General features: G+C 38.0%; 1 protein-coding gene across 8 annotated transcripts in view; it reads left to right on the top strand.

The window, feature by feature from the left end:
- Positions 1-27,306, top strand: part of MBNL2 (muscleblind like splicing regulator 2) — a 156,843-nt gene that overhangs the window by 107,455 nt on the left and 22,082 nt on the right. Inside the window, exons 4-9 of one of the 8 annotated variants that reach the window (XM_012756994.3) lie at positions 555-755; positions 3,636-3,899; positions 12,859-12,912; positions 13,579-13,732; positions 21,026-21,061; positions 22,354-22,448. In XM_012756994.3, coding sequence (XP_012612448.1) covers positions 555-755; positions 3,636-3,899; positions 12,859-12,912; positions 13,579-13,732; positions 21,026-21,061; positions 22,354-22,448 — 804 coding nt within the window. The remainder of the gene's footprint in view (positions 1-554; positions 756-3,635; positions 3,900-12,858; positions 12,913-13,578; positions 13,733-21,025; positions 21,062-22,353; positions 22,449-27,306) is intronic. The other 7 variants (XM_012756997.3, XM_012756998.3, XM_012756993.3 and 4 more) reach the window with 7 other exon arrangements.

Genomic DNA, 27,306 nt, shown 5'->3' with positions numbered 1-27,306 from the left:
AGATGGAAACTGCATATGAATTTTGGGACTATACATGCTAGTGATGGAATATGGAAACATACAGGCAAGTCTGACCAAAATAAAATCCCAAGCAAGCCCCACTTTTTGAGAATGAGTAAACTTCATCAACTTAAAAATCAAGCTATAATCAAGAGTTTTCTTTAGTCCTCTCCCTTTGAGAAACATACAACAGAAATCAAAGATTATTAATCAATATTCCATAGGTTTTACTACCTTAATGTTTTAACATTCAATTGTTTAGAATGATGAGCAGAGTAGAAATTGTTATTTTCTTTTGTTGAGCACTCTTCTTAGGAACAAAAGTTTAATCTGTTTTCTGTAATTAGGCTTCTATGATGTTCTCCTATATGTTTGTATGGTTTGGGGAAGAAAGGATCTATATGAATTTTATTGTTATCACAGTTCAGCATTAAATTATGCAATTAACATAAAGAGTATATGATGAATTTATTTTGCTCAAATGACATTTGCTGGTGATTTTTAAAAGTTTTATTCTAAAGAAATCTTTTTCCTGTGTTGTCTTCCTTTAACAGCCCACTTTTCCTGTAGGTCCTGCCATAGGGACAAATACGGCTATTAGCTTTGCTCCTTACTTAGCACCTGTAACCCCTGGAGTTGGGTTAGTCCCAACGGAAATTCTACCCACCACACCCGTTATTGTTCCCGGAAGTCCACCTGTCACTGTCCCGGGCTCAACTGCAACTCAGAAACTTCTCAGGACTGACAAACTGGAGGTACTTCAATTATGTTTGTGTTTTGAGATTCATTTGTTGTAGGAGTATATTTTTATGTAAGTGATAGCTTGGGAGATATTAATTCAATCCTGTAAAACAGCCATGACCACTGGCGCACACACACACACACACACACACACACACATTCTCTCTCTCTCTCTCATCTAAAACCTATGCATTCATAATTCTGTGGTTTGAAATAAAGGCCAAGTAAGGAAATAAAGGCCAAAGGAAATTAGTCTGTGAGAAAGGAATAACTTTAATACAAACAAAAATCAGGTGCATGGAATATGTGTTTAAGGTCAAAATATTAAACAATCAAAGAATGTTGAATCAATCTCTATGCAGGCCATAGAGATGGCTCCCTCCCTGAAGGTCTCCTGCTGTGCCAGGCACTAGCCCTTGCTAGATCCTAGAAAGTTCTAGAAACCAGCAGATCAAGAGATCAGCAACCAGGGCAACCAGGGACAATCTGGGACAGGGGTGGGAGGAAGTGGGATTACAACCCTTTACCAATTCATATGGTCATATTTCAATATTTTAAGAACAAGTATGGCTATTTTGGGTATGTGCCAGGACATCAGCCCTGATTGTGTTCTTGGGAAACAGGGGAGAATTGGAAGCTGGGTAAATTTAGTTATTAATTGAGATATTTTCTTTAACCTAAATGCAAGTGTTCTATCTAGAACATTCAAGAAAACAAGTTCATATATTTATAAAACTTAATTCTTAAGTCATGAGTGGAGCCAACCTCCCTGTACTTTGTTGGGTAAAGTTTCTCTTTACTCACAGCTGGAGAATTCATCTATTTATCTTACGACTACATCCCTGTGATGTTTAATAGAGCATATAATAAGGGTGTGTAAAGATTCTCATAGATTTTTCAAAGAGCTCCTCTACTTCTATTACTGATTGAAGTTCTTAGGCGACACATTGTACTTTACGTTGGACGTAAAGTATGGTTGGGACGTACATTGTACTTTACGTTGGATCTTTACAGAATGTTCTCTCAATGTGCATTTGTTTACATCCTAACCCAGTAAACCTTGAGGGCAATAAAGTATTGCTGCCGAATAGCCTGTGAATGTTTTAAAATTCAGAATTTCAAGCTGCAAATATTTTTAAAGACACATATTTTTTCACTCAGCTTCAATCTGTAGTATATGGATCCCCAGTTAAAGAGAATGTAAAGTCTAATTGCTTCTATTTTGAATAGATAGAGCCTATCCCTGTTAGCCCTGAATAGACCTTTCATGGGACTGGAAAAGTGTTTTGGGCTCCACCTGCTGGACCCATGGAGCTTTTGTGTTCGGTATGCAACTGTTTTAGAAAACAAATTAAATCAGCAGAATTGGGAACAAATAGTCCTTCCCAACAGTGCTAGTAGACAAAGACATGTGACAATGATTCGCAATGACTGTAGCAGGGCGCCTTTCGGCTCATTCAAACCAGGAATGAAGTCAGCAGCACGCAGAGCCCCTTGGTAGGTGCTTGATGGCTTGTCTGCACCTATGACGCTGTCACGGACAGGAGTCATTCCATTTATAGAAGAAGGCTTACTCACAATCTATGGGAACATCTCAGCGATTTTTATTTTGTAGGTTTTATGAACTACAGAGAGAATCTTGGCTAATATTCAAAGTAGGAGGAAATGATGCACAATTCATGCTGTTTACCCTTCAACCTTGCCTGGCCACTGGTCAGTGAAACAGTATTTTGCAACTATGTTTGACTTTCATGAGACTTCAATTTCAAGTCAGGGACCCTTCATAAATATCAAGGTGATCAAGGTGTGAACCGACACTTACACACTTGCGAACTGGAGCCTGGAAAGAGATAAACTTAACAACTCTACTAGTAATTTTTTTCTTGCTAATGATCTGTATGATATGTACAAGCAGGGAAGAATTATATAAACAATATGTATGCTATTCATATTATTTCATGTTGTCTATATTCAGGGCATAATTAAGAATACTCTTCAAATTTTAAAGAAATCTTTCTTTATAAGTAAAATCTTGATCCACCAGAATTCTCGGTGGATGGGCAATTCTAGTTACTTGAGGTTTCAGGATAATTTGGGATTAAAGAATTAAAAATATCAACGCTTCCAGCTCTATTCCACTCCCCTCAGTTTATTTACTTCTTTACCTTTGTCTCTTGCCATATTTCTCTTGCTTTATCTTTACTTTCTTATCTTCTTTCTGTGCTGTCAAAGATAATAATATAATAACCTTAAAATGAAGGTTTTGGTGTCTTAGATATTGTTCTTGGTTTATGATTATAAGTTATCTTTGTAGAGCAGGGAGAAGAGGGGCAAACAGGAGTATCAACATTCACCCAAAACACTCCCCATCCTCAGAGATAGGAGGAACAAGTTTGCTATTTCCTCTGTTTGTGGAGTTGCATGACCTGGTAGCTTGATGCATGATGAAATTACCCCTCCATGCAAAAAAAAAAACAAAAAAACAAAAAAACCCAAAAAACAAAAAAACCCATACCATCCCAAAGTTGTTCTCTGGGTAGGAGATTTGAAGATACATAGATAGTTAGATAGATGATAGATAGATAGATAGATAGATAGATGATATACTACTCAGGGACAATGAAGGCCTTGTTGATTTTTCTTTCTTATTTTATCTAAACTGCAGATTTTGGATTATTTTCTCAATACAGACTTTCATCCTAGGAAAGGGAGAAAAACAAAACTCAAGTGAGTTTGGCAGAGAGATTCTGGTTACTTGGGTTCCGGATAATCCGAATTGTACTGTGCACGGCCCAAAAGCCACCATTGCAAGCGAGGGAGAGCAGGCGCCTGGTTCTCAGCGCGCGGCCGCCAGGCTCTGCGCTGCATCGCGGCTCTTCTTCCCTGTGTCTCAGGTATGCAGGGAGTTCCAGCGCGGGAACTGCGCCCGGGGAGAGACCGACTGCCGCTTTGCACACCCCGCCGACAGCACCATGATCGACACAAACGACAACACCGTAACCGTTTGTATGGATTACATAAAGGGGCGTTGCATGAGGGAGAAATGCAAATATTTTCACCCTCCTGCACACTTGCAGGCCAAAATCAAAGCAGCGCAGCACCAAGCCAACCAAGCCGCGGTGGCCGCCCAGGCAGCCGCGGCCGCGGCCACAGTCATGGTAAGTGCGGCGCCCGCCCCTGCACCTGCCGCGGCGCCCTCCGCCGGCCGCTCTTCCCAACAGTGGGGGCCCCCGGAAAGCTGCTATTCCCGCTGCTCTGCTGCCTAAGTTTTGTTGTTGTTTTCCCTTTTTTGTTTGGTTTCATTTGGTTTGGTTTCTCCCCCTCCTTCCCTTCTTCAGCACAATAAGTAAATCCCTCAGGGGCGGGTCTGAGCAGACTGCATTGTCTTAGCGTGGGGTCTTCTTAGGAGAGGGGCTCAGGGGCGTTGCAATGGACAAGAAAGCGGGCCCCACACCGGGCCTTCAGAGAGGGACAAAGGAGGGTGCACTAAGGCAGCCCAGGTAGAGAAAGCAGCAAGCTGCTAAGATCAGTGCCCCTAAGAGAAGCCCCGCAGTAAGGGACCTGTCGGTGACTGCCTTTTCCCTATTCCAATTTTCCCCCTTCTCCTTTTTCTTTTCTCAAGGGCAATTTCCCCACCGAAATTTTATGCAGAACACCAACTGCAGTTCAGATGAAAATGGAGCTGCACTGGCTGGCTGGTGCCAAAAAAAAAAAAAAAAAAAAAAGAAAAAACAAACAAAAAAAACCCTGTGACCAGGCTTGCTTCCCTGAGTCACCTTACTGTCACCTTAGCAGCAACCTCATTAGCATCGCCTGGGAGCCTGCTACAGCTCCAGAATCCCATGGAACCAAACTGTCCCTTAGAGACCAACAGTGGCATCATTATCATCACCTAGGGGCCTGTTAAAGCTCCAGAATCTTGGGCCTCGTCCCAGACCTTGGGCATCAGAATTTGAACTTCAAAACTCCTCCAGGTGTTTTGTCAATGTCAATGCACATTGACATTTGAGAAGCACCTGCCTAGACACTGCTTCTCCAACTTGGCTACATTTTTGGAATTACCTAAAGGGTCTGACATCTTTCCCTTCTCCCAAAATGTCTTAGTTAATAGGTCTATTAAATAAATAGGTCTAAGGGTGGCCTAGGCTGTGGTCTTGATTTTTCAAAGGTCCCAGGTGATTCCAATGCACAGCAAAGTTTGAGACCCAATGTGCTAGGCTGTAGAAGCTTCTAATTAATTTGTTTTAATGTGAGCTCTCTGGCTTATCAGAAGTCTGTTTCAATATGTGATAGGCACCGTGAATTCATTCATTCAATGTGTTTAATGAGCCCATGCATCCAGCACTTGCTGAGTAGAATAAATAAATCAGGCTGAGTTCTTTGCCCTTGAGGAGCTTGTAGTTTAGTGAGGGCACTAATGCTCCTCAGGGACATGATGGAGTGCATTGGGGCATGAGGGACTCAAAAGGAAAGTTAGCTGATGTGACTTCAGAGATGAAAGGTATAATTAAAAACACTAGCTAGCAACCACCACCTCATACGTTGGTAACTGATTTAAATGGAAGTGTAGTTGTGACACAAGCGAGTTCATCATTACTCAGCATTCTTTTCACAAATGCTTATTAAGCCATGGACCTGTGACAGACAGTGGAGACACAGAGCGAAAGGCACAGAGACTTACAGAGGTTAATCACCACATGGTGTGCAGTTTGTTGTTCTAGAGACCTTTCCGATCTTAGCTTATTTCCAAGCACCTTGGGCACAGGGGCCTTCTGTGTCTCATGGTTTTTCTCTCAAGGTCTTTGTCACTTTAGTGTCCTTTCCTCTTGTCTTTCTCATTCTCATGTCACTGGACCAAACCTTGGCTTTTCTGAGTGTGTGAGTTCCTATATATGTGGAGATGTTTGTACCCACACAAAAGGGTCAGCAAAAAATAGAGAAATTCTCCCTTTTGTTGTTCTAATAAAAGGGCAGTTTCCAAAGCCCATTGTAATTGAGAATGGGGAGGAGGGAAGGGAAGATGAAAGTAATTAGATAACTTAATGCTGATAAAAAAAAAAAAAGGACTTCTTTTAGAGAACAAATGAGGTCCTTTATGCATTTCTCCAGTGTGGAAACCAATGTACCATCTATGTATTGAAGATCTCATCCTATAAGAAGTAAGAAGTTTCTCATTGTAATCATTTTAGGCCAGCCCAACTTCTCCTAATAGATGTGTTGATTGATGGGCACTAAGAACATGTTTTTCTATAAAATTCACATTATAAATCATAACTAGGTGTACAGGATATCCCTCCAGCCCAGTAAGAACTCTGGTTGCAAGAGGCAAAAATCCAACTGAAGTAGCTTAAATGAAGAAGTTGAACTTTACTTGATCATGTAGTGCTCTCCAAAGAAGGTAGGGACAAAACAGGGCTCAGAAATATGTGGGTCCAAGAACTTAAGAACCAGCAGTTCTCCCTCTTCTTTCTTGTCCTTGCATCTCTTGGAAGGTAAAGGCTATTCTCTAAGGCCAGCATCTCTACAAGACCCAGGCCATGGCTTTGGACATCTATAGGGACATGTTCTTACATCTTTTGACAAGATAGAAAATGGTATCTTCTACACAAGCTCTAATTAGAATAAACAAACAGTTAAGGGTCATTTTGATGGCTGTCTCTGTGGCTAGAGTGATAGGATGGTGACTGGCTCAGCCTGGGTTACAGTGGCCATCTCTGGCCACTGGGGTATGAAAGCAGGCCCTGGGAACATGAAAACATTAGTCCCTATCTATAACTCAAATACAGGCATACCTTACAGATATTGCAGGTTGGATTCCAGATCATGGCAATAAAGCTAATATCGCAATAAAGTAAGTCACGTGAATTTTTTGTTTCCTAGTGCATATAAAAGTTATATTTACACCATATTAAGTGTGCAGTAGCATTGTCTAAAAAGGCAATGTACATGCCTTAATTAAAAAATATTTTATTGTTGGGGGAAAAGAAAAAAACAACCATCACATGACCCTTCAGCCAGTCATAGTCTTTTTGCTGGTGGAGGGTCTTGCCCCAATGTTGATGGATATTGACATGATTGGGTGGTTGCTTAAGGCTAGGGTAGCTGTGGCGATTTCTTAAAATAAGACAATGATAAAGTCTGCCACATTGATTGGTCCTTCCTTTCACGAAAGATTTCTCTGCAGCATGCAATGCTGTTTGATAGCATTTTACCCACAGCAGAACTTCTTTCAAAATTGGAGTCAATCCTCTCAAACCCTGCTGCTGCCTTATCAACTAAGTTTATGTAATTTTCTAAATCCTTTGTTCTCATTTCAACAAAACTCACAGCATCTTCACCAGGAGTAGATTCTATCTCAAGGCACCACTTACTTTGCTCATCCGTAAGAAGCAACTCCTCATTTGTTAGTTTTATCTTGAGGTTGCAGCAATTCAGTCACATCCTCAGATTCCACTTCTAATTCTAGTTCTCTTGCTATTTCCACCATATCTGCAGGGACTTCCTCTACTGAGGTCTTGGACCCCTCAAAGTCATCCATGATGGTTGGAATCAACTTCTTCCACACTCCTGTTCATGTTAATATTTTGACTTCTCATCAATCATGAATGTTTTTAATGACACCTTGAATGGTGAATCCTTTTTTCTGGAAGATTTTCAACTTACTTTTCTCAGATCCATTGAAGAAATTATGCCAGCTGTATCTATGGCAGCTATAGCCTTACAAAATGTGTTTCTTAAATAAAGTAAGACTTTGAAATTCAAAATTTATCCTCCATCCATGGGTTGCAGAATGGATATTGTGTTAGCAGACATGAAAACAAATTCATCTCATTGTACATCTCCACCAAAGCTCTTGGCAACCAGAGCTCATTGCATTGTCAATGAGCTGTAACATTATGAAAGGAATCTTTTTTTTCTGAGCAGTAAACCTCGACTGTGGGCTTAAAATATTCAATAATCCATGCTGTAAACAGATGTGCTGTCATCCAGGCTTTGTTATTACATTTCTAGAGCATAGGGAGAGTAGATTTAGCATAAATTTTAAGGGCCCTAAGATTTTCATATGGCAAATGAACATTGACTTCAACTTCAAGTCACCATCTGCATTAGCCCCTAATAAGAGAGTCAGCCTCTCCTTTAAATCTTTGAAGCCATTGACTTCTCCTTTATAGCTATGGCATCTTTTTCCAACATGGCATCTTTTTCCAACAGAATGCTGTTTCATGCACATTGAAAATCTGTTATTTAATGTAGCCACCTTCATGAGGGCCACCTTTAGCTAGATCTACTGGATAACTTGCTGTGGCTTCTCCATTGAGCACTTGCTGCTCACTTCCCACTTTTATGTTGTAGAAGCAACTTCTTTCCTTAAACCTTGTGAACACACATCTGCTAGCTTCAAACTTTTCTTCTGCAGCTCCTCACCTCTCTCAGCCTCCATAAAAGTAAAGAGTTAGGGCCTTGTTCTGGATTAGACTTTGGCTTAAAGGAATGCTGTGGCCGGTTTGATCTTCTATCCAGACCACTCAAACTTTCCCCACATCAGTAAATCTGTTTCACTCCCTTATTCATATGTTCACTTGAGTAATAATTTTAATTTCCTTCAAGAAATTTTTCTTTGCATCCATAACTTAGCTAAAACTGTTGGGTACAAGAGCCCTGGCTTTTGACCTATCTTGTTTTGACATGCCTCACTAAGCTTTATCATTTCTAGCTTTTGATTTCAAGTGAGAGATGTGCAGCTCTTCCTTTCGCTTGAACACTTAGAGGCAATTGTAGTGTTATTCATTGGCTTAATTTCAATATTGTTGTGTCTCAGGGAATAGGGAAGCCCCAAAAGAGGGAAGAGATGGGCTAAGGCCATCTCTGGGCCATTGGTGGAGCAGTCAGAACACATATGACATTTATCATTAAATTTATCATATGATAAGGGCATGGTTCATGGCACCCCAAAACAATTACCATAGTACCATCAAAGATCACTGATCACAAATCACCACAACCGATACAATGTATAACAATAATGAAAAAAGTTTGAAATATTGTGAGAATGTGACATAGAGACACAAAGTTAGCACATGCTGTGGGGAAAATGGCACTGATAGACTTGTTTGATGCAGGCCTGCCACAAACCTTCAATTTTTAAAAAACGTATTATCTGCAAAGTGCAATAAAGCAAATTCCAATAAAACAATATATGCCTGTACCTGCTAATACAACAGATTATGGTACTAATAGTGACCTTATGGCTGAGCCCTGATATTATCTGCCTGTTTCCTAGAAGTACCAATGCTAACAACTGCAATCAATATATATTTTAATCATCCAAGGAACAACATGGTAGATGACCTGGGCTGATGCAAATAAGAGAAGAAATGGCCATTTACATAGACAGTTCATTCCTCAGCCACATATCTTTAATTCAAAGCTATTATCTTCTCTGTGCCTTTCTACACATTTTCACATCACATTCGTCAAGATGCATAAAGATTGTCGTAGTGGATGCCAGTAGAGTTAGTTACCGTAATTTCTTGGATTGTTACACGGTGCCCAAATTCAGAGTTCTGATAAGTCCGATGATCTTGCAACCTCTTCAAAGATAACCCGAAGGAATGTAGTTTCAGAACAAGAGCCAGCTTCTTTCTGACAATGACAGGAAAATTACTGAATCTGTCATTGTCTATTTAGTTGAAGTGAGAGGCGCAGTTGGAACCAGCTGAGTTGCAGTTGGATGAAGTCAAAGTGTTCATACTCTAGTAGCAAGATGACTCTTCAGAATCTGAAGAAAAACTATTCTCTTATTTCTTTATTTAAAAGGATAAATGAGAGTGATGGTTGCAGTTCAAAGATATTACTATTCTGTTCACCTGGTTTCCATGTCTGAACCTAAAGCACTTCCCTAGCGCAATTTTTATTATTAATATTATCTGGGGATTTACTCCTTAATTTAATTAATTAGACCCTTAAAAAGAATTTAAAGCTTTAACTTCAGAAAAAGAGTCATTTGTTTCCCATTAGAGCATTATTCTTTTAAATATCTCTTTTTGATATCTCTTAAAACACAAGCATCCCACTTACCAGAATTTGTAAAATGTGAGAGAACAAGCCAGACAGAACCTCTCTTTGGTAGTTTTAAACACAAAGGGCCTCTGATCTTCATACAAGCAGTCTTTTTTCACAGATACCAAAATGGGGAGACACAGGAGAGAACTATTTTGCAAAAGGAAACAGGACAAGCTGCCACCACCTAGATAAGTTTCAGATTGTTCAAGAAAATCTCTACAGGAGCTTTAAATTCCCCCCCTACTTGTCTACATCTTTTTATTTTACATGAGAGTGGAAGCTCTGATTATGTTTGTCAGCATTTCCCAACTGCCCAGACTGGGTTGTTGCATATCATGCCTTGGTTTGATTGCCTTGACCTGCATGCAGTTGGATTGTTCCTCAATCCAGAAAAAGAAAAACTTGGCTGCACATAGTGTGAGCACAATTATTAATAAAAAGAAGCTTTTTCTCCACCTTGGTGCCTAAGGAGGCTTCTGGGTGCACTGGGCTCAGTGATCTGTAAGGTCTGTTCTAAGCCTAAAGATCTTTCGGCGTAGGCAGACGTAGATTCTAGCAAACCGTATCATCTAAAACAGAGCATCTGTATACTAAAAAGCTGTATTATAACATGATTATTCATCCACATGGATTTTTAAAAAATTCACTCTGCACATGTTTCACAGTGTGTACAAGATATTAATGTGTATGCTCTACCCTCCCAGACCTCAGTGTTTACTTGAAAAGAAGATCTTTGCATTTAATAAAGAAAACCCACACTAAGGAGCAGTAGAAAGAGCTATGTTGTCACTGTCCTGTTCATTTTAGAGTCCTCAAGCTTTTTTCATCCCTAGATTATTCTAAAGTCTATGCAATTTAAGTTTCATCAAACTCAGACATAAAAGGGGAGAAAATGGACCTTCCAGGTGACATAAGGAGAAATATGTCATATTTCTTATTCTACTTGGAGATTTCATTAAATGGTGCTTTTTTTTTAAGTCAAAATTGTGTTCATAAATACCAGCCTTTGGAGACATAACCACTCTTCTAGTCAGCATGTGGGAAAAGATCAACCCACTAGTGGATTCATTCTATAATTCTTAGAGACTAGAAATTTGAAGGGAAAAATTGAGCCCAGGAAATCAAGGCCAAACTGATTTTGGGTTTAACCATCCAGTTAATGGGAGAATAGGCTATGCAGCCTTCTTTAGCTAATGCAGATTAATTTAAGCTAAAAACAAAACAAAACCACAAAACCCTGCATTACTTTACAATGTAAAACTGTGTGGGGATGAAAGATTTTAAAACAAAAATGGCATCATGGAAATTACACGATGTCAAACTTACAAGTGAGGAAAGAACATCCAGTACACAGAAGCTTTCTTATTGTTGAGCTCCTTGGTTCTTCTTTTTTTAATGTTCACAATTCTACTTTCACAACATTGATTTTATATTATTTGATGGCCTCTATCAAAACTGCCTTCCCAAACATTTTCTTCCCCATTGGCCTTTGTAAATCTCTTCTCTACCTATAGTCCTTTCCACTTTATTTCTGGCCTCTCTTTTTCCCCTCTATAGCTCTCCACCTATCTCCTGTCACCTTTGTACTTTTTATCCTGAATCATCAACTGGGAATGAACATCCTGTATTTGCCAGGGGAAATGTCATTAATGGTCTCCCATTTTAAGGGTTTAGTACTATCCCATTTTATTTCAAATGAGAAACTTCTATCTCAGAACTTTAAAATATGATATTTGCATTTAATAGACAAACCTTAGGGATTTACTTATTGTGCTAAGCATAGAAAAAAGGTACTTCATTTTTTATTTGCATTGGAGCTATATTCCTTTGACTTTCTTTATTTTCACAGAATTCCATCTTAGAATGTTTAGTTTTAGTTTTTTTTTAAATTAACAAAGAATAGGAAAATTTTTCAGTGTGGTCTAAATCGATCCATATTTGTTATTATTTTAGCTGTTTAAGTGAAACTATCTCCCAAAAGTATTGTTTATAAGTGAAAGATATTATTTTACTTCTAATCCTTCAAGCAGTTCTTTGCTGTTTTTAGCTGTTTGCTATTTTTAGCTGTTGTACTTGTTCTAGCCAAGAGTTCCATTTCTCATTAACAGGATTGGTCACTGATCGTAGCTAAATAGATCGTACAAATAGAATTACTAAATAGAAATTATTTTGGTACCTGAAGACACTAAATATCTTTTTAAAGGGTATTTTCTTAGTGTAATCAGGTAAGTTATTAGAGAAATTAAATTATCATTTCAAATGTAGTAGAAAACAGAATGGATGATAAGTTAGTCATTAGAAACCAGATGATGGAATAAAGGTGGGAAATTCTGGAAACTCACTATTTAAATTCAAGACATTAAATTTGGAACCTTAGTCCACATTACAAGACCCACACTAGCAGAGTGAAGAAAAGAATTGAGACAATTATCCACATGATTCAGACAAAAAATAAAGATCCAAACCCAAACAGTTTTGCCTAAATAATCTTGTGTTTGAATAGTTTTTTGCCTGAATTTTTTGTCTCAGTTTGCCACTTCATTTTGTTAGGCTAGATCTGAATTCAAAGTTATTTTTATGAAAATTTTCAACTTGGACCTTATACTGACTTGATGCATTCATTGTTTTATATTTGAAAACTAACTTATCAGAAGTTCTTCAATCCTATGGCCCTTAAAAGTTTTGCATTTTTTTCTGAAGCAATATAAAAAATGCTTATGGTGTGTATGCAAGCTGCTGTTTTAACTTTCCTGAATTTCAAACATCTATATTTTACTCTCTTATATGCTTTTAACTAAGGTATAGTAGATGCATTTTTGCTTCAATACTAATTTAAGGTGTAATATTCATTTCTTTAGAGAACATTTTTGTTGTTGTGCATGCCTAGTGTTTTGTACGTTGTATATTGCATTCAGAATATTTTTTTCCTTCTCACCTATCCACAATGCAATGCCGTTCCCATGATGCACCTCTGCTTGCTGTTTACCTGTATGTTAATTCGCTTGAATCCCATTGGCCCACTGCCATCATGTGCTCGCTGCCTGTTATTAAAAGACTCAGTCGACTGCCAAAGCAATGAAGCGACCTCTCGAAGCAACTGTAGACCTGGTACTTTGACCTTTCACCTTTCGCTTTGCATGTAGCTTTTCAGAGAACCATCCAAGATTTGTATTACTCGTAAAATATTGGTTGCAAACAATCATAATTATTAATTTATGGAAAAAAGTCAATAAGGTGTTTAGCCATGTCATTTTTCATATGTAATCTGTGAAATAAATTAATCCTAACAAATTTTAATACCTTTTCCAAAAGAGTGAAGCAAATATAAATTACTTGGCTCAGAAAATGTTCGTTATAATTCTTATTAACCTTTAAAATTCAAAACAATTGCCATTTAGTTAAAGAAAAGAATAGGTATTATTAATAACACAAATGCTTCTTTCCCCCCTTAGAATAGTTTAACTCGTTTTAAAAGCTGAAGCCATTTTTTTGTTGTTGTTGCTTGATAGTTTTTCTTTTCCTTAGTTGAGATGCTACCGTTTTGGGTTACAGAAATCATGCTTTCGCTCTCAATAACAAAATCTCACTCATTCGACATTGCCGCTGTTTAAATTAAGGTGCATGGCAGAGGCATCTCCTTAGCTGTCGTTTTATTTAAAAAAAAAAAAAAAAAAAAAGAATGTTGCAATTGATGATCTCTGTGGACACGGAAGGTGTGTTTGCTTTAAGTTAGACTTAACTTAAGTTATATCTTATCGAATTCTTCATTTCTAGGCCTTTCCCCCTGGTGCACTTCATCCTTTACCAAAGAGACAAGCACTTGAAAAAAGCAACGGGACCAGTGCGGTCTTTAACCCCAGCGTCTTGCATTACCAGCAGGCTCTCACCAGCGCACAGTTGCAGCAACACGCCGCCTTCATCCCGACAGGTAAGTGCCCTTACTGTCCCACGTCCTGTGCCCTCGTGCCCTTCCGGTCATGTGCTTTCTTCTCATTCCTTTAAGCTGTTTGGTGGCATCTAGTTTGCTTTGAAAGGTCCGATACAGCTTGAAATCCATCGTTGTCCTAGCTATCTAGACAGATTTCCCTTGCTTGGAATGATAGCTAAAGAGCGTTAGGATTCTAAAGCCAAATATTTGATAGAGTTAAGTGACAGGTTTAAACCATGAGAAGCAGCGAGCAGTTAGGGCTTTGGGTTTCTTGTATTTATACAAGCCCTGTAAAATTATTTATGTAAATAAAGACCTTTTATGTGTGACAGTTGAAATTTGTAGTTAATGCTGAATGATCCAAAAATAGCAATTCCAGTAAATACTAACCATTTTTTTTTCTATCTCTATGCAGAGCACTAAAAATAAAACAAGGCTATTCAAATTAAAGCAATCCTCTACTCATATTTTTATATTCATTCTCTCTCTTTCTCCATCCTTCTCAACTTTCACCAAGTTCACAAATATATAGAGCTCTTACTCTTGGTTTCTAAGCCAATGCCTGATAATATTAGGCGCTATAGTGCATTAACTCTGTTATTCCACTAAGAGATCAGTTGTATTAATCGTAGAATCTTGGAGTTTAAAGGATTCTTAGTGATCTCCTCATCCAGTTGATTGTTTTACAGATGACAAAACTGAGGCCCCCTAAAGGAGAAGTGACTTTCCAAGGAGGCACAACTCATGATAAAAAGATTAGAACCTACTTTCCCTGTGACCAATTCACCTGACATGACGTTACACCACCCACCCCTCCTCTAGCTATTGATTCCACAGAGTTCTACTAAAAAATGAGATAAAAGTGGACTTTTTTTTTAAAGTGCCAAAAAAGTCAGATAAAAGTGAAGAAACAAAAGTATAATGCATGTTAGCCCTACGCAGTTTTTGCCTACATCCTTGACCACAAACACACACGGCATACACAAACGAACACAGTCACCGTTGGTTGACTGTGATTTTCAACTTTTAGTCTGATGTAGCCTTTGGTGGGGAGACCATCCATTAAGTTTTCATTCTGAAGTCAAATCCTTCATCCCATGATAGTGAGTTGAAGGTAAATATAGATGAATTACAATTTTAACAAAAAGAGATTGTATAACCTAAGGCATATGTTTGGACTTTTCCAGTTTATTATCCATTTCTTTAAATCTCATAGCATATCAGGAGTTAATATCTAAGGGAATCGAATAAATATTTCTGTGACATTCTTTGTATAAAATCTACATATTGAAATGAATTAGTAACCTGGGAACACTATTTATAATAGTAAAAATATAAATTGCATAAACAAAATGGTTTTTAGTGCTTAGTTTTCTTTATTTAGTTTTAAACCCATCTTAAAATAAACAAACTCATTGACCTATAGAGGGACTCTCTAATTCAGTACTTATTAGGGCTTCATTCTTGCCCTATTACAACAATAACTAGTGACATTCCAGTGCTGTTGTAGCATAACAGTATTTGTAGATGCAATCCACTTTAAATAACATTTGTGAAATAATCACTAGAAGGTAAACTTAGCTTGAGGTCCTGTGTGGTTTCTACAAGTGTCTCATTGTAGACCTCTTGGCCACTAGATATTTTAAGAGGAAAAAAAAATTAAGGAAGAATATATTAAGGGGGAAAACAGAAAAGGAAAAATCTTTTTCTGAAGAATGAATGATACCACCATTCCCATCTCCTGGGATTACCTATGAAACCCTGAAGCTAAGCAAGGGCAAAAGACTCTGAAACCCTAACACATATTTAACACTCCATCCAATAATGGATGACTTATTAAGATATTGAAAGAATCCTCACTGTAAACTATTTCACCTTGAAACTATTTAAATATTTCCAAAGCAAGAATGAATAACAGCCTTTATGCCATGACCTGATATTTGTTGATGAAATGTATTATATGAAGGACCGATGTGCTGTATTGGCTGCTGTAGTTGTGTACTTCCGCCCTCTGGTGGATACCTTAGGAACAGCTTAAGTGTGTCTGGCAACCCACAATACAGAGGGCTTTGGTAGCAGAAAAGTGGGTCCTAGCCCACTTAATTCAGTGAATTAGAAGTGTTTCCATCTGTTACATGATGTAAATATCATACGGGACAAACACGTGGATCTCATGTTCTGAAATGGTATTTTAAATTCTAAGACATGTTCACGTTTCTCTTAAATGAGGAAAGAGAAAATAATTTTATTAAAAGGAAATTAGCATAATTTTTCTCCCACTCAAATCCATAATAGACATTTTAGTGTTTATTTTAGCTCAAGTTTTTTACTTCAGACTTTGTTTCTTATAAACCATATTTTCAACTTTGTTTTTAAAATAGTAATGATAATAATCATTCATTGTTAATCATCATTGTTTTTAAACCTGTGCAAATCAAATGATGATGCTCAAATATAATTTTTGTAACTTGATAGTGAGTCCATTATTTTTAAATGAACTAATTTTGATTTTTCTATAGATGTTTTATATAAACAACCATCATAAACATGAAATGAAAAGCATTTTATGTTCTCCTGGAGGATGCCCTTTATTGAAAGGTCATTCATAGTAAAGTTTTTAATAGGCTACTCAAATTCTCCCATTGACACAGTGTGAATTTGAAATTTAGGAATTCTGCCTCCAGGCTAAAAAGATATTAATATAAAATTTTATGTAAAATATGAGAGTCTACTCCAAACCCATGCTAAGATAATTATCACCCTAGTTGATGCCCTAGCACATTTGCAGTGGGTGAGATTTTTCTCTTTTTTTTTTTTTACTTTTTTCATAGAGATGATTTTAACCAAGTAGTTATACTTTTTCTTTGCTATGTTAGGAACATGGCAAAAACCGCACACACTTTCAAAAATAGCAGCATAATAATTCTTGGCATTTCTCTGACAGGTTTATTCTGAGTTACTGTAAGTGTTCTTATAGACATTATCTCATTATTCTTCAAGATGTTGCAATTCTTTAGTGTCAGGCATAGTTATTTGCATTTTGCAGATGGAAAAACTGAGGCTGTGTCTACACTGCAAAGTGGAATATGTAATTAACGGAATTATCTAGATAATTCTGGCTCACAGACACGAGAGCCGAAATATTTGTGCAACAGAAACCATTTGAGAAGGGTTTGTTCATAGAATTAATGCTTTTGTGAAATGCTTCAGCTGGTCAGAACAAAGGTGACTGCCCAGATTCCTTCCATGATTTATTTCATTATAAAGGAATGGCAGAGTAACTAGACCAGGGGAAAGTGCTAACCCAAATATTGCCTAATGATGAGAAACCATAAATGTTACATAAGGTTATCGTACAACTTGGTGAATGATTTATCAGTGTTTGCAGTGGAAACTACGTCTGCATAACCACAACAACATTTATTTATTCCATTCAATTTAGCAAACATTTCTTGAAAGCATAGTATGTTCTGGGTTCCAGAGCCAGTAATGAGAATATAAAAGAGTTCAAAACTAGGTGAAAACCAAATACCATGCACAGCGTGAAGGACTAGCTGCAGGTCTGAGCAATGCTACTGGAGAGTGATGGAGAGGAAGGCCAGGCTTCTGCCTTCAGCTTGTGCAGTGAGTGGGTTGTGGTTCTGAAGGATATGGAGAAAGAAGACTTTCCAAAGTAGGAGATTGGTCTTTGGAAGAGAAGCTTAAGACTTTGAAACAGAAGCAAGATTTTACCAACGAGGAAGAGAATCCCAGACAGGGGATGGGAAGAATGTATTTGAAGAATAGGAAGTGTTACATGTAGCTGGAGTATAATAAAGTCCTTACAGAGTGTGTGCAAAGAGTGGAGGTGAGCAATGGGGTGAAAAGGCAGAGATGCGGTTTGCAAAGAAGATCAGGACCAGAATCTGGCATTGAGTAAGAGAGCCACACACAGCCGAACACACGGTTATGTGTTTCCAGAATTCACATCATTATTCAGCTGCATAAGAGAGAGAGGCTCATTGAATTAATTTGGTCCAGCATTCCGGCCACATCGAGGACTGAAGCCAAAGTGACATGACTAATCCTAGCCCACTGTGGCTGTGGGAGCTGTTGATTGTTTGCAGTCCCGAAGACATTCACATGCATGACACAGGAAAACCCTCCAAGAAAGCCCCTCCACATTGGAAAGAAGAAAATAAGAGGGGGGTTTTATAGGGGCAACTTTGAATCCAGCCACAGTTAACTTTAAAATCAAATAATTCACAAACTTGGTATTTTAATAAATTTCAGGAACATACTGTTCCCAACATGCTTCTTACTAATGGCTAAGAATATTCATTCAACACATCGACCACCTTCTACATGCCTCCACAGACCTGGTCAGACAGGAACTCTGCCTCCCAGAGTTTATAGTGGAGGAGGAAAGATGGATGTTCAGCAAATATCCATATAAATATATAGTTAAATTTTTCATGAGGACAGGTTGAGTATCTCTTACCCAAAATACTTGGGACCAGAAGTGTTTTGGATTTTTTTTTTTTTAATTTTGGAATATTTTCATTTCATTACCAGTTGAGCATCTCAAATCTGAAAATCTGAAAATTGAAATACTCCAATGAGCATTTCCTTTGAGGGTCATGTTGGTACTCAAAAGCTTTCAGATCAGAGCATTTTGGATTTGGAATGCTCAACCTGTACTATGAATGAAAAAGTACAGGGCTCAATGAGACTAAAAATGGAAAACTGACTTGATGGCATGGGGAAGTAGGTAAAAGAACAACTGAACAACTTCTAAAGAAGTGGCATGAACTTTGAGACCTGGAAGAGTGGGGTGAAGATTATTCTAGGCTAAGAGGACAGCTTATAGGCAGCTCAAAAATAGGGCAAAAGTGTGACACGTACAGTTCAGAGAAATGAAAAGCTAACCTGTCTGGGTCATGGTGCCAGGGAAGAGAGGTGTAGGACAGCCTGCAGGGTAGTCACAGCCTGAACCACAGGGCACCTTTATCTTTGAAGCAACGAGAAGACACCAAATCCTTTCCAGCAGAGAAGTGGCCAGCCTGCATTTGGAAAGATTTACTCTTCTGGCAGAGTGGAGAATGGGCTGAGGAAGGAAGAAAAATGGAAGCTGGAAGACCAGTTAGAATGTTATCACAAATAGCCCAGCTTAGATGTGGTGACCGGGACTTGAGAATTGGCGGTAGTGATGGGCAAACAGACAAATGCTAGCTGCACTTTAGAAGCAGGATTTCTCTGGCTTATTGGTAAGTTGGACTGAGCAATCGCACCAGGGCAAGTGGTATCAGGCATAACTTTCAGTTCAGACTAGAGCTCTACGTAGACAGTGAGCAATCAGGTATTTCCTGAGAGAGAAACAGATTCTGTGAAAAAGATCAAAGTTTGGACACGTCATATTTGAGACACGTGTGAGACATCCAAGTAGAGAGGCCAGGTATGCAGTGAGATGAAAGGACCTGGAGCTCAGAGAAGAGGTCTGGGCAAGATGCATAAATGTGGAAGCCATGAGCTCACGGGATTCAAATCCATGCATTGAATGATATACCAGGAAAAAGTATAGAGTAGGTGAAAAGGACCCATAACTGAGTCTTGAAAACCTCTAGAATATAGAGATGTAGAGTTCAGGGAAAGAAGAGAATCCAGCAAAATAAATAAAAGGGAGTTGCCAGAAAGAAAAAGAAAATGTGTGTGTGTATGTGTGAGAGAGAGAGAGAGATCAAAACTCTAAGGGAAGAGAGTGGTTTATTATGTAGGAGGTGGGTGAGTGCTAAATGCTACTGAGAATCAGGACAGTTAGGTGATGATGCCTACTGATTGCAGCAATATGGAGTTCTTTGGTGACTGACATTTGCAGAGGTAAAAATGAAAGCCCAATTGGAGAGGATGGAAGAATAAATGGGGACAAGGAAGTGAAAATTTATGTGCAGTTAATTTTCCAAAAGTTTGTGAAGATTAGAGAAATAGGGCTGAAGAAAGATATGGTGTTGTGAAAGGGATTTTGAGGGGGAATGTGAGAGTGTGTGTGTGTGTGTGTATGTGCATGTGTGTGTGTGTGTTTTAAGTTGGATATATTGGTGCATGTCTGTTGAAGAATCCAGTAGTAGCCCAGTAAAATAGCTCCCTTTCCTGAATAGGTAATATTAACCTGATCAAAATGTAGGTCAGGCAAAAAGGATCCTTGTGGTGTGAACAGCTAATATCTCAGAAGGCAAATCTGAAACCCTAAGTGGGTACACCTATGTTCATTAAAAACTCCCTCTCTGGCACTTACTGGACGTTCAGTTGTCAGTTGTCTAAATCCACATATTACCTTGCTTTTCATGGTACTGAATCAGTAGCATATAATTCCTCAAAGCTTTCAATACAATTCTTTCTCAGTTCTCCACAACAGACATTAACATTCATAGTCAGAATTTTCTGATTCAGGCACAGTAATAAAACCTCCACATATACAGCAACTATTTCTAAGGAATGGCTGAAATCCCTCTTCCCTACTTCCCACCTGCCCATTTAGGCACCTACTTGAGATTTCCTAGGAGTGCCTTTATTGCTAGGCACTACTCCGTTATTACAATGAATCTCATAGCAGAAAATGGATCGCACACAGGTACACACCCAGGGCAATCCATGCAAGTATCTTAATCTTCCTACGTTACTGGGCTTTCAAGCAGTGATCTAAAATTAACTCACCTTGCCCTATAAGACTTCGATTTGGAGAATATGAAATCTTAATTACTGTTCTTATTTTCATATTGTTGCTGACATAAAAGTTTTACAGTCAAACAAGTAAACTTTCAATGCACTAAATTCAGCATAATCGTGTGAATATAAAACCTGACCTGGATTCAGGAGTAGAGTTCTATTTCTAGCCTTACCCTTGACTCTCACTATGCATGACCTTGGAGGAGTTACTATGCCTCAGATTTTTCATCTGTAAAATACCCACTTCCTACCTTGGAGGATTAACCTGATAATGTCTGTAAAATACTTTGCCGTCTTAGAGGAAGGACACCACGGCATTATCACATGTCATTTTTATGAGAATCATGTTGATGTATATGAATAGAAAGTGTGAACAGTAGTCTAAGGAGTGAGCTTGGAATAATATTGGCTTAAAATAAGTCAGATATATTTGTGTCTGTACTGACAATGTGAATGGCCCTAAAAGACTGTGTTAACTAACCCTACTTATTTCTGGTTGTGCTTCAATCTCACTTTGAATGTTAACTCTAAACCGCTAACCTGTTTCTTTCCCTTTATTCACTTTTTCCACCCACCATTGCATGACATCAGGGTCAGTTTTGTGCATGACACCCGCTACCAGTATTGGTAGGTTTCAACCTTTTTTATTTGTCTTTTATATGATGTACGATACCTTCACTTGCTTGAAATTTATTTCAGAGATGGTAGAAATGCTTTAGGAAATAGTATATCTGAAGGCTTATTTGGCTTTAGAGTTAACATACAGATTTTTAAAAATGTACTTTTGTATTTAAGAAAGTGATGGTTTTAATGTGACCTCTTGTGCTAGAACAATCGCAAACAAAAACATAAAACCACAAGTACGAGTCTGCTTTTTAATGATTTGTGTTTTGTTTCTCTTGATAGTTGATATGGTGTAGCACAAGGGGAAAGAGCTTACTTTATCAGAGAGGCAGGCTAATTTCATCAATGTTTTAAAGTTTCATAGTGGTGTGCCTTTATCTCCTCTTTGCTGTGTGTTAGAGTTATCAGAGTTTCCCAGAAGTATTTATTTTTTAAAAATTGTAAATGGATGTATTTTGAAACCAAGTGTCTGAGTTTCCTTACTTAATTATCTTTTGAAATTATAAGTGTTGATTTATTTGTGATGATTTTTTTTGTACTTCAGCATTCCCTCCGCTGTTAAATTTTAATAGTATGCAGTTATCCTCACACATTTTAATGCCTTGATACAAAAGGCTGTCTTTAGAACATATGGATTCATTCCACTTAGAGTCAAGAAAAATAAATGTTGGCAAAATTTGTCTGGTTATACCAGAGTAATGGTGTTAGAATTTGCATCAAGGCCATGATTTTCGCTCCATCATTTATTGATCCAAATAAACCACAGTCCACAGCAGTTCCATTTTATATAAGCAGTCCCAAATTGGGAAAAAAATTTGATTTACCACAATTAATTCCAAAGAACATCCTATTCCAAATTAAGCCTACATGTAGAGCCTTTGATGTTTTAGAATTTGTGATTAAAAGTGAATATCATATTTTTTTTATTTCATTGGACATTACCTTTCCCATTTTTAGAAACAACTATTATTACCTACACTATATAGTCTGGATTGGGAATGGATATATTGTTAGAAATAAAATATTTATAAATACATCAACCAAAGTCATCTGCTTTGGCCTTTCTGGGAATCACTGATTATGTTTTAAAACTTCCTTTAATTGTACTTGTAATAAGCTATTTTCCCTTTTTTATTTCTCTCCCATGCTTCCTTGCTTTGCATTGTGATTGCATGCCATCTGCTGGTTTAACCCATGATGGCTTGCTGCTCTGATATTCACCATGCCAAACGCCACTTCTATTACCATAATGCTACACCCTCCTGTTCATTGCTCCCATGGTCCCCTCCTGAAAGTACCCATGATGCACAGCGCTACGTCCGCCACTGTCTCTGCAGCAACAACTCCTGCAACAAGTGTCCCCTTCGCAGCAACAGCCACAGCCAATCAGGTTTGCTCCTTTTAAAGCTTTCTTTCACGAATCCCAAACTCTAAATGAGTGCTGATATTTAAAAAAAAAATTCTCAGTGAGAATTTTTTTTTCATGTTTTATCCATCAAATTTTATTTTTTTAATTAGTTTATAGCAAGCATTTATGGACAGGTTGCACTTATTTAGAGTTAACATTTACTGCCAATAATGATGTAGCTATGTTTTGTGTTGCACTGTTTGTTTTCGTACCTAATATTGTGTAATTAACCTGACAGGCTTAAATTCCTTTTAGTACAGCATTACCTATCCAGTGGTTTGTGAATCGCCACAGAAAAATTGTAGACACGCACCCCCCGGGTGCTTCAAAACTGGCTCTGTTTTAATTGGGTTCATTCAGACCTTGTCATCTGTGTGGAGAAAATAAATCTCCTCTTGGAAAGAGTTCCCTCTTTTGCCTAAGTGTCAAATTTGAGGTCTGAATAATTCTTATTAACATTTGACCATGGTCTTAGGTTCTGCCAAACTCACTTGGTTCCCGCTTTACAATCTGTTCAGAAACTGGCTTGAGAGCCACACCATCGTGGAAGAAGAGTCATGTGCCACTGGGCTCACAAAGGCTGGATACGACTGATTAGGAGTGTTGAACTCCATTGGTTTCGTGCATGTGCCAATAAGACCATGGATGTAAGATTTCTTAGTGCCAGCCAGTTGGCTATTTCCTACTCTGTGGTCACAGCTGACTGTACCCCTGGCTCTAGCCTCCCTACCAGCTCTGGTCACAAGGACGCAAGTGTGAGGGGGGAGTGAGCATAAACTCTCACCTCACCTCGAAAAAGACATTATTGTGCATGCCCTCCCTTCATAGAAGAACAATTTTGGTTCTGTTTTTAGTTTTGTTTCTTTTTTTTTTTTTTAAATAAAAGCAACTGTGCTAATAAAAGATGACAATGGATATAGGAGTAGGCTGGAGGGAAGGGCAAAGCTAATGGGAGAAATTGGGAGAAATTGTGTCAGGGCATAAATGGCAGATAGCAAAGTGCATTCTGCAGGCTGGGAGGGCTGAGTCCCTGATTCCACATTCAAGTGAATCCGCGATTCCAGGGCTATAGGTTTCATCTACAAAGACAGGTGAGAGTGTACTGGAATGCAGGAAGAAAGGTTAAACCCTGTGATGGTTCTAACTGTGCCCTCTCCACTCTGTGACAAAGCGGGAGAGAGCCAAGGAGGGAGGGAGGAGAGGCCAAGTGGGCAGCACAGAGGCAGATAGAAACTCTCACTCCCATGGCTAAAATGCCACCCACCCTCTGAGGACAGCCCACTCAGCTTCCAAACAAATAAAATAAAGATTAGCAAGGATATGTTTTTTAACTGGGAATGTTCTTTTTTTAATGATGGGATGGGAGAAGGGAGAAAGATTGGTTGCATCTTTCCGTTACTAGGTTCAAACCTCCTGGGTTCACTGGCTCATTCTTCATAGGGAAGCTGGATAATGCTTTCTTGTAAATCTAAGTCCTGCCTCCTTGAACTGTGTTCGTGTGATATTTGACTAAATTTTTATTACAAGTCCCTTTATAAGAAAACAAGTTTGAAGTATAATAAATATAGTAGTATTTATTGCAATGAAATTTTTACCAATACTATTTAGTAAGTTGAGCATTTTGGACATTTAGAAATCTTTTCTAAGAAAAAAAAGTAAGCCAAGATAAAGAAACACTCTAGAATAAATTTTTTTATAATATGATAATTAAAATTAAATAAATTTAATCTTAGATTATACATTACAAGAGGTATATGAATCATGGGTCATATATATTTTTTCCAGCCTAGTGGTTCTTCCATTCCATTTGGTAGAAAAAACTTAGAGAGACTGCATCTGTCTGTGTAGGTTTGTAAATGGGTGTGAGGAGTCAGAGCTAGGAACCATGAAACAGTCAGAAGCTGAAATATATCACTTTAAAACAGGGTGTGGGCCGGGCGTGGTGGCTCACGCTTGTAATCCTAGCACTTTAGGAGGCCGAGGCGGGCGGATCGATCAAGGTCAGGAGTTCGAAACCAGCCTGAGCGAGACCCCGTCTCTACCAAAAATAGAAATAAATTAATTGACCAACTAAAAATATATATACAAAAAATTAGCCAGGCATGGTGGCGCATGCCTGTAGTCCCAGCTACTCTGGAGGCTGAGGCAGTAGGATCGCTGAGCCCCAGAGATTGAGGTTGCTGTGAGCCAGGCTGACGCCACGGCACTCACTCTAGCCTGGGCAACAAAGTGAGACTCTGTCTCAAAAAAAAAACAAAAAAAAAAACAGGGTGTGATTGGTAAAGGAAATGACAAGGTGAACTGAAGTTTCAACTTGTTTGATTACAAGTTTAAGTGAAGTTTAAGTTCAATTTAATCCAAACGAATGTAATTAAAGGAGTACCTGACAGTAGCTACAAGAATCCCAGATTCTGTGTTTTGCAATTAATCAGATGTAATCATTGCTGCTGGGTTAAGCTTAAATGATAAAGAAGAAAAATCCTTTAGCAGCTCTTAATGAAAGTCTGCTTGCACATGAAAACCCACAAAAAATAATTAATATTAAACATAAATTTGGGGCATGATGTCTTTATGTATTTTCAACAAGTTTCAAAGAGCAACACACCTACAAAAGAACTTGGAAATTCTTTTAGCATCCAATAATAGGAAATGTAGAGCTAGTTAATGACTGTGAAATAACAAGCTATCATCTTGCTAAGATTTCACTTTTTAAACTCAAATCAAATCATATCCATCTGAATTATGTAAGTCATTTCAACATAATGAATCTCATTTTCCTCATTTATAAAAGGAAGACTAGAACTAGGTGGTCTCTGAAGTCCCTTCCAGCTCTGAGATTCAATGAACCAATGGTTCTGTGACTACTGTTTTAGGGCCAAAGCATAAGATTATAAAAGTAAAGACAAATGGAATGGAAAGTGAAGCTGGTAATTCCAGGGTTCAGTGAATAATAAGCATCTTGCCTTCTTTTTCTCCACTGAGTGATCTGTCTTCAACACAAAATACAGTAGCGTTTTGACAGTTTTTCATTTAATTTGATCAATTCAGACTGTCAGTTCAAATATTCCAAATCTCATAGGCATTTGTAATTAGACAAGTCATTTCACAGAAATAAGAAGATAGACTAAAACATTCCACGACATCTTCTCCGGTCCAGTGTTCTTTACATGCTAGCCCGTGGTAAGCCAAGCTGAACAAGCAACAGATCTGGGAATTCTATCCTCCGGTTGAATCAATGTGCCACCACTGAAAGTTTTTACTGAACTTAGACTGGTAGTTTGAGATTAGATAAAGACAGAATGCAAATAAATTTGGGAAATATAAAATTCTTTTTGGTTGTTTTAGCTCTGGTAGTAGATATGGAAACAGAAATACAATAAGCAAATTTACTAGGAGCTATTTCCAGTTACAATTAAGGTCTTTGAGCCATAATAGACAAATGACACCTAACAATAATAGTAGTAGTATTACAAACCACTTATCATGCACTAGGTATGATTCTAATTGATCTCTCTCATATAATATATCATATATTCTATTATATGAGAGAGGATAGTTATGTATAGATATACTCACTTAATCCTTACAGTAATCTTATGAGATAGAAACAATGATCTCCATCCCCATTTTAGAGATGGTAAAACTGAAACAAAGGTTAACTACCTCAGCCAAAGTTGCACAGCTAGTAAATGTTCTTGCTAGTTTAGACCTAGGCAGGCTGGCTGCAGAGGACTTACTCTTAACCACCATGGTACACTGCCTCTCTCCATAGTTATAAATACACAAACGTCTCTTCTTCCACAAATAAAGCTATCTTTCCAGTGACACCCAATAACAAGCAGCTCTATTGTTATAGGGGGAGAATGAAGTAGTGTTGCTAATTTAACTCAAACTAAGGGGAATCCTCCACTGGGGAGATGCACTGAATGTGAGCATAACTTCCAGCTGACTGTGTGAAACAGCCAGGTTGTATTCAGAAACCACACCATTGACCTCTCTGATTCTGTGTAATATCATAACCAGTGAAAATTATTAATAATTTCTATAGAAGTAAGATAACCTCAGAAAGAATTAGTCATTAGTCTTAGCAAAGCAGACTCATAGGATTCTTTGATCATAGAATTTACTTCTAACTTCTACCAATCATCTCGCAAATAATTTGTTAACAAGGAAAATGGGGGTGAAAAATGATGGTAACGTGTAAATTAGTCAATTTCTGCCCACTTAACAAAGGACTGGAATGTGTAAATCTGGGCGCCTATAGTGAAACAAATTTAATCTTAGATTATACATTAAAAGAGGTAGAGGCAAACATCTCAGTATATGGATTACCTAGCGGTTTTCATACTATAAGAAATATTATTTAATAAAACGAGATTACAGGTTAAAATTCCTGTAAGAAATTATTATAGTACTCCATATTGTAATTGCTTTAGTATTTTTGACTTCAAACTTACATTCTTTTTCAAAGGGGGGAGAGAATAATTTCCAAATAAATATATTTTAAATATTAGTTTCTTCATTTAAATTCAGAGATTATTCAATTTACTTAATAGCATCCTTAAAGGCACAATTAAAATCCAATTTATCCTGTGAATCTTTCCCGGAACATCCAACTCCCCACCTCCTCCAGCTAGAAGTACTTTTTCTACCCTCTAAATTCTACAAAGGCTTTGCACAACCCTTAAAGCATCCTTGTTAGATAGAAAGGAAGGCAAGTACAAGTGTACCAAGAAAGGTGGGGACGTCTCCAGTTTAGCTGGAGAAGAACTAACACCTTGCATTGATCAGAGCCTCAGCTTGCAGGAGCGGCTGCAGTGTAGTTTGATGCTGGTTGTGT

This window comes from Microcebus murinus, chromosome 13 (genome assembly GCF_040939455.1).
Source record: "Microcebus murinus isolate Inina chromosome 13, M.murinus_Inina_mat1.0, whole genome shotgun sequence".
NCBI classification, from domain to species: domain Eukaryota; kingdom Metazoa; phylum Chordata; class Mammalia; order Primates; family Cheirogaleidae; genus Microcebus; species Microcebus murinus.
This window is presented reverse-complemented; position numbering and strand designations above follow the sequence as displayed.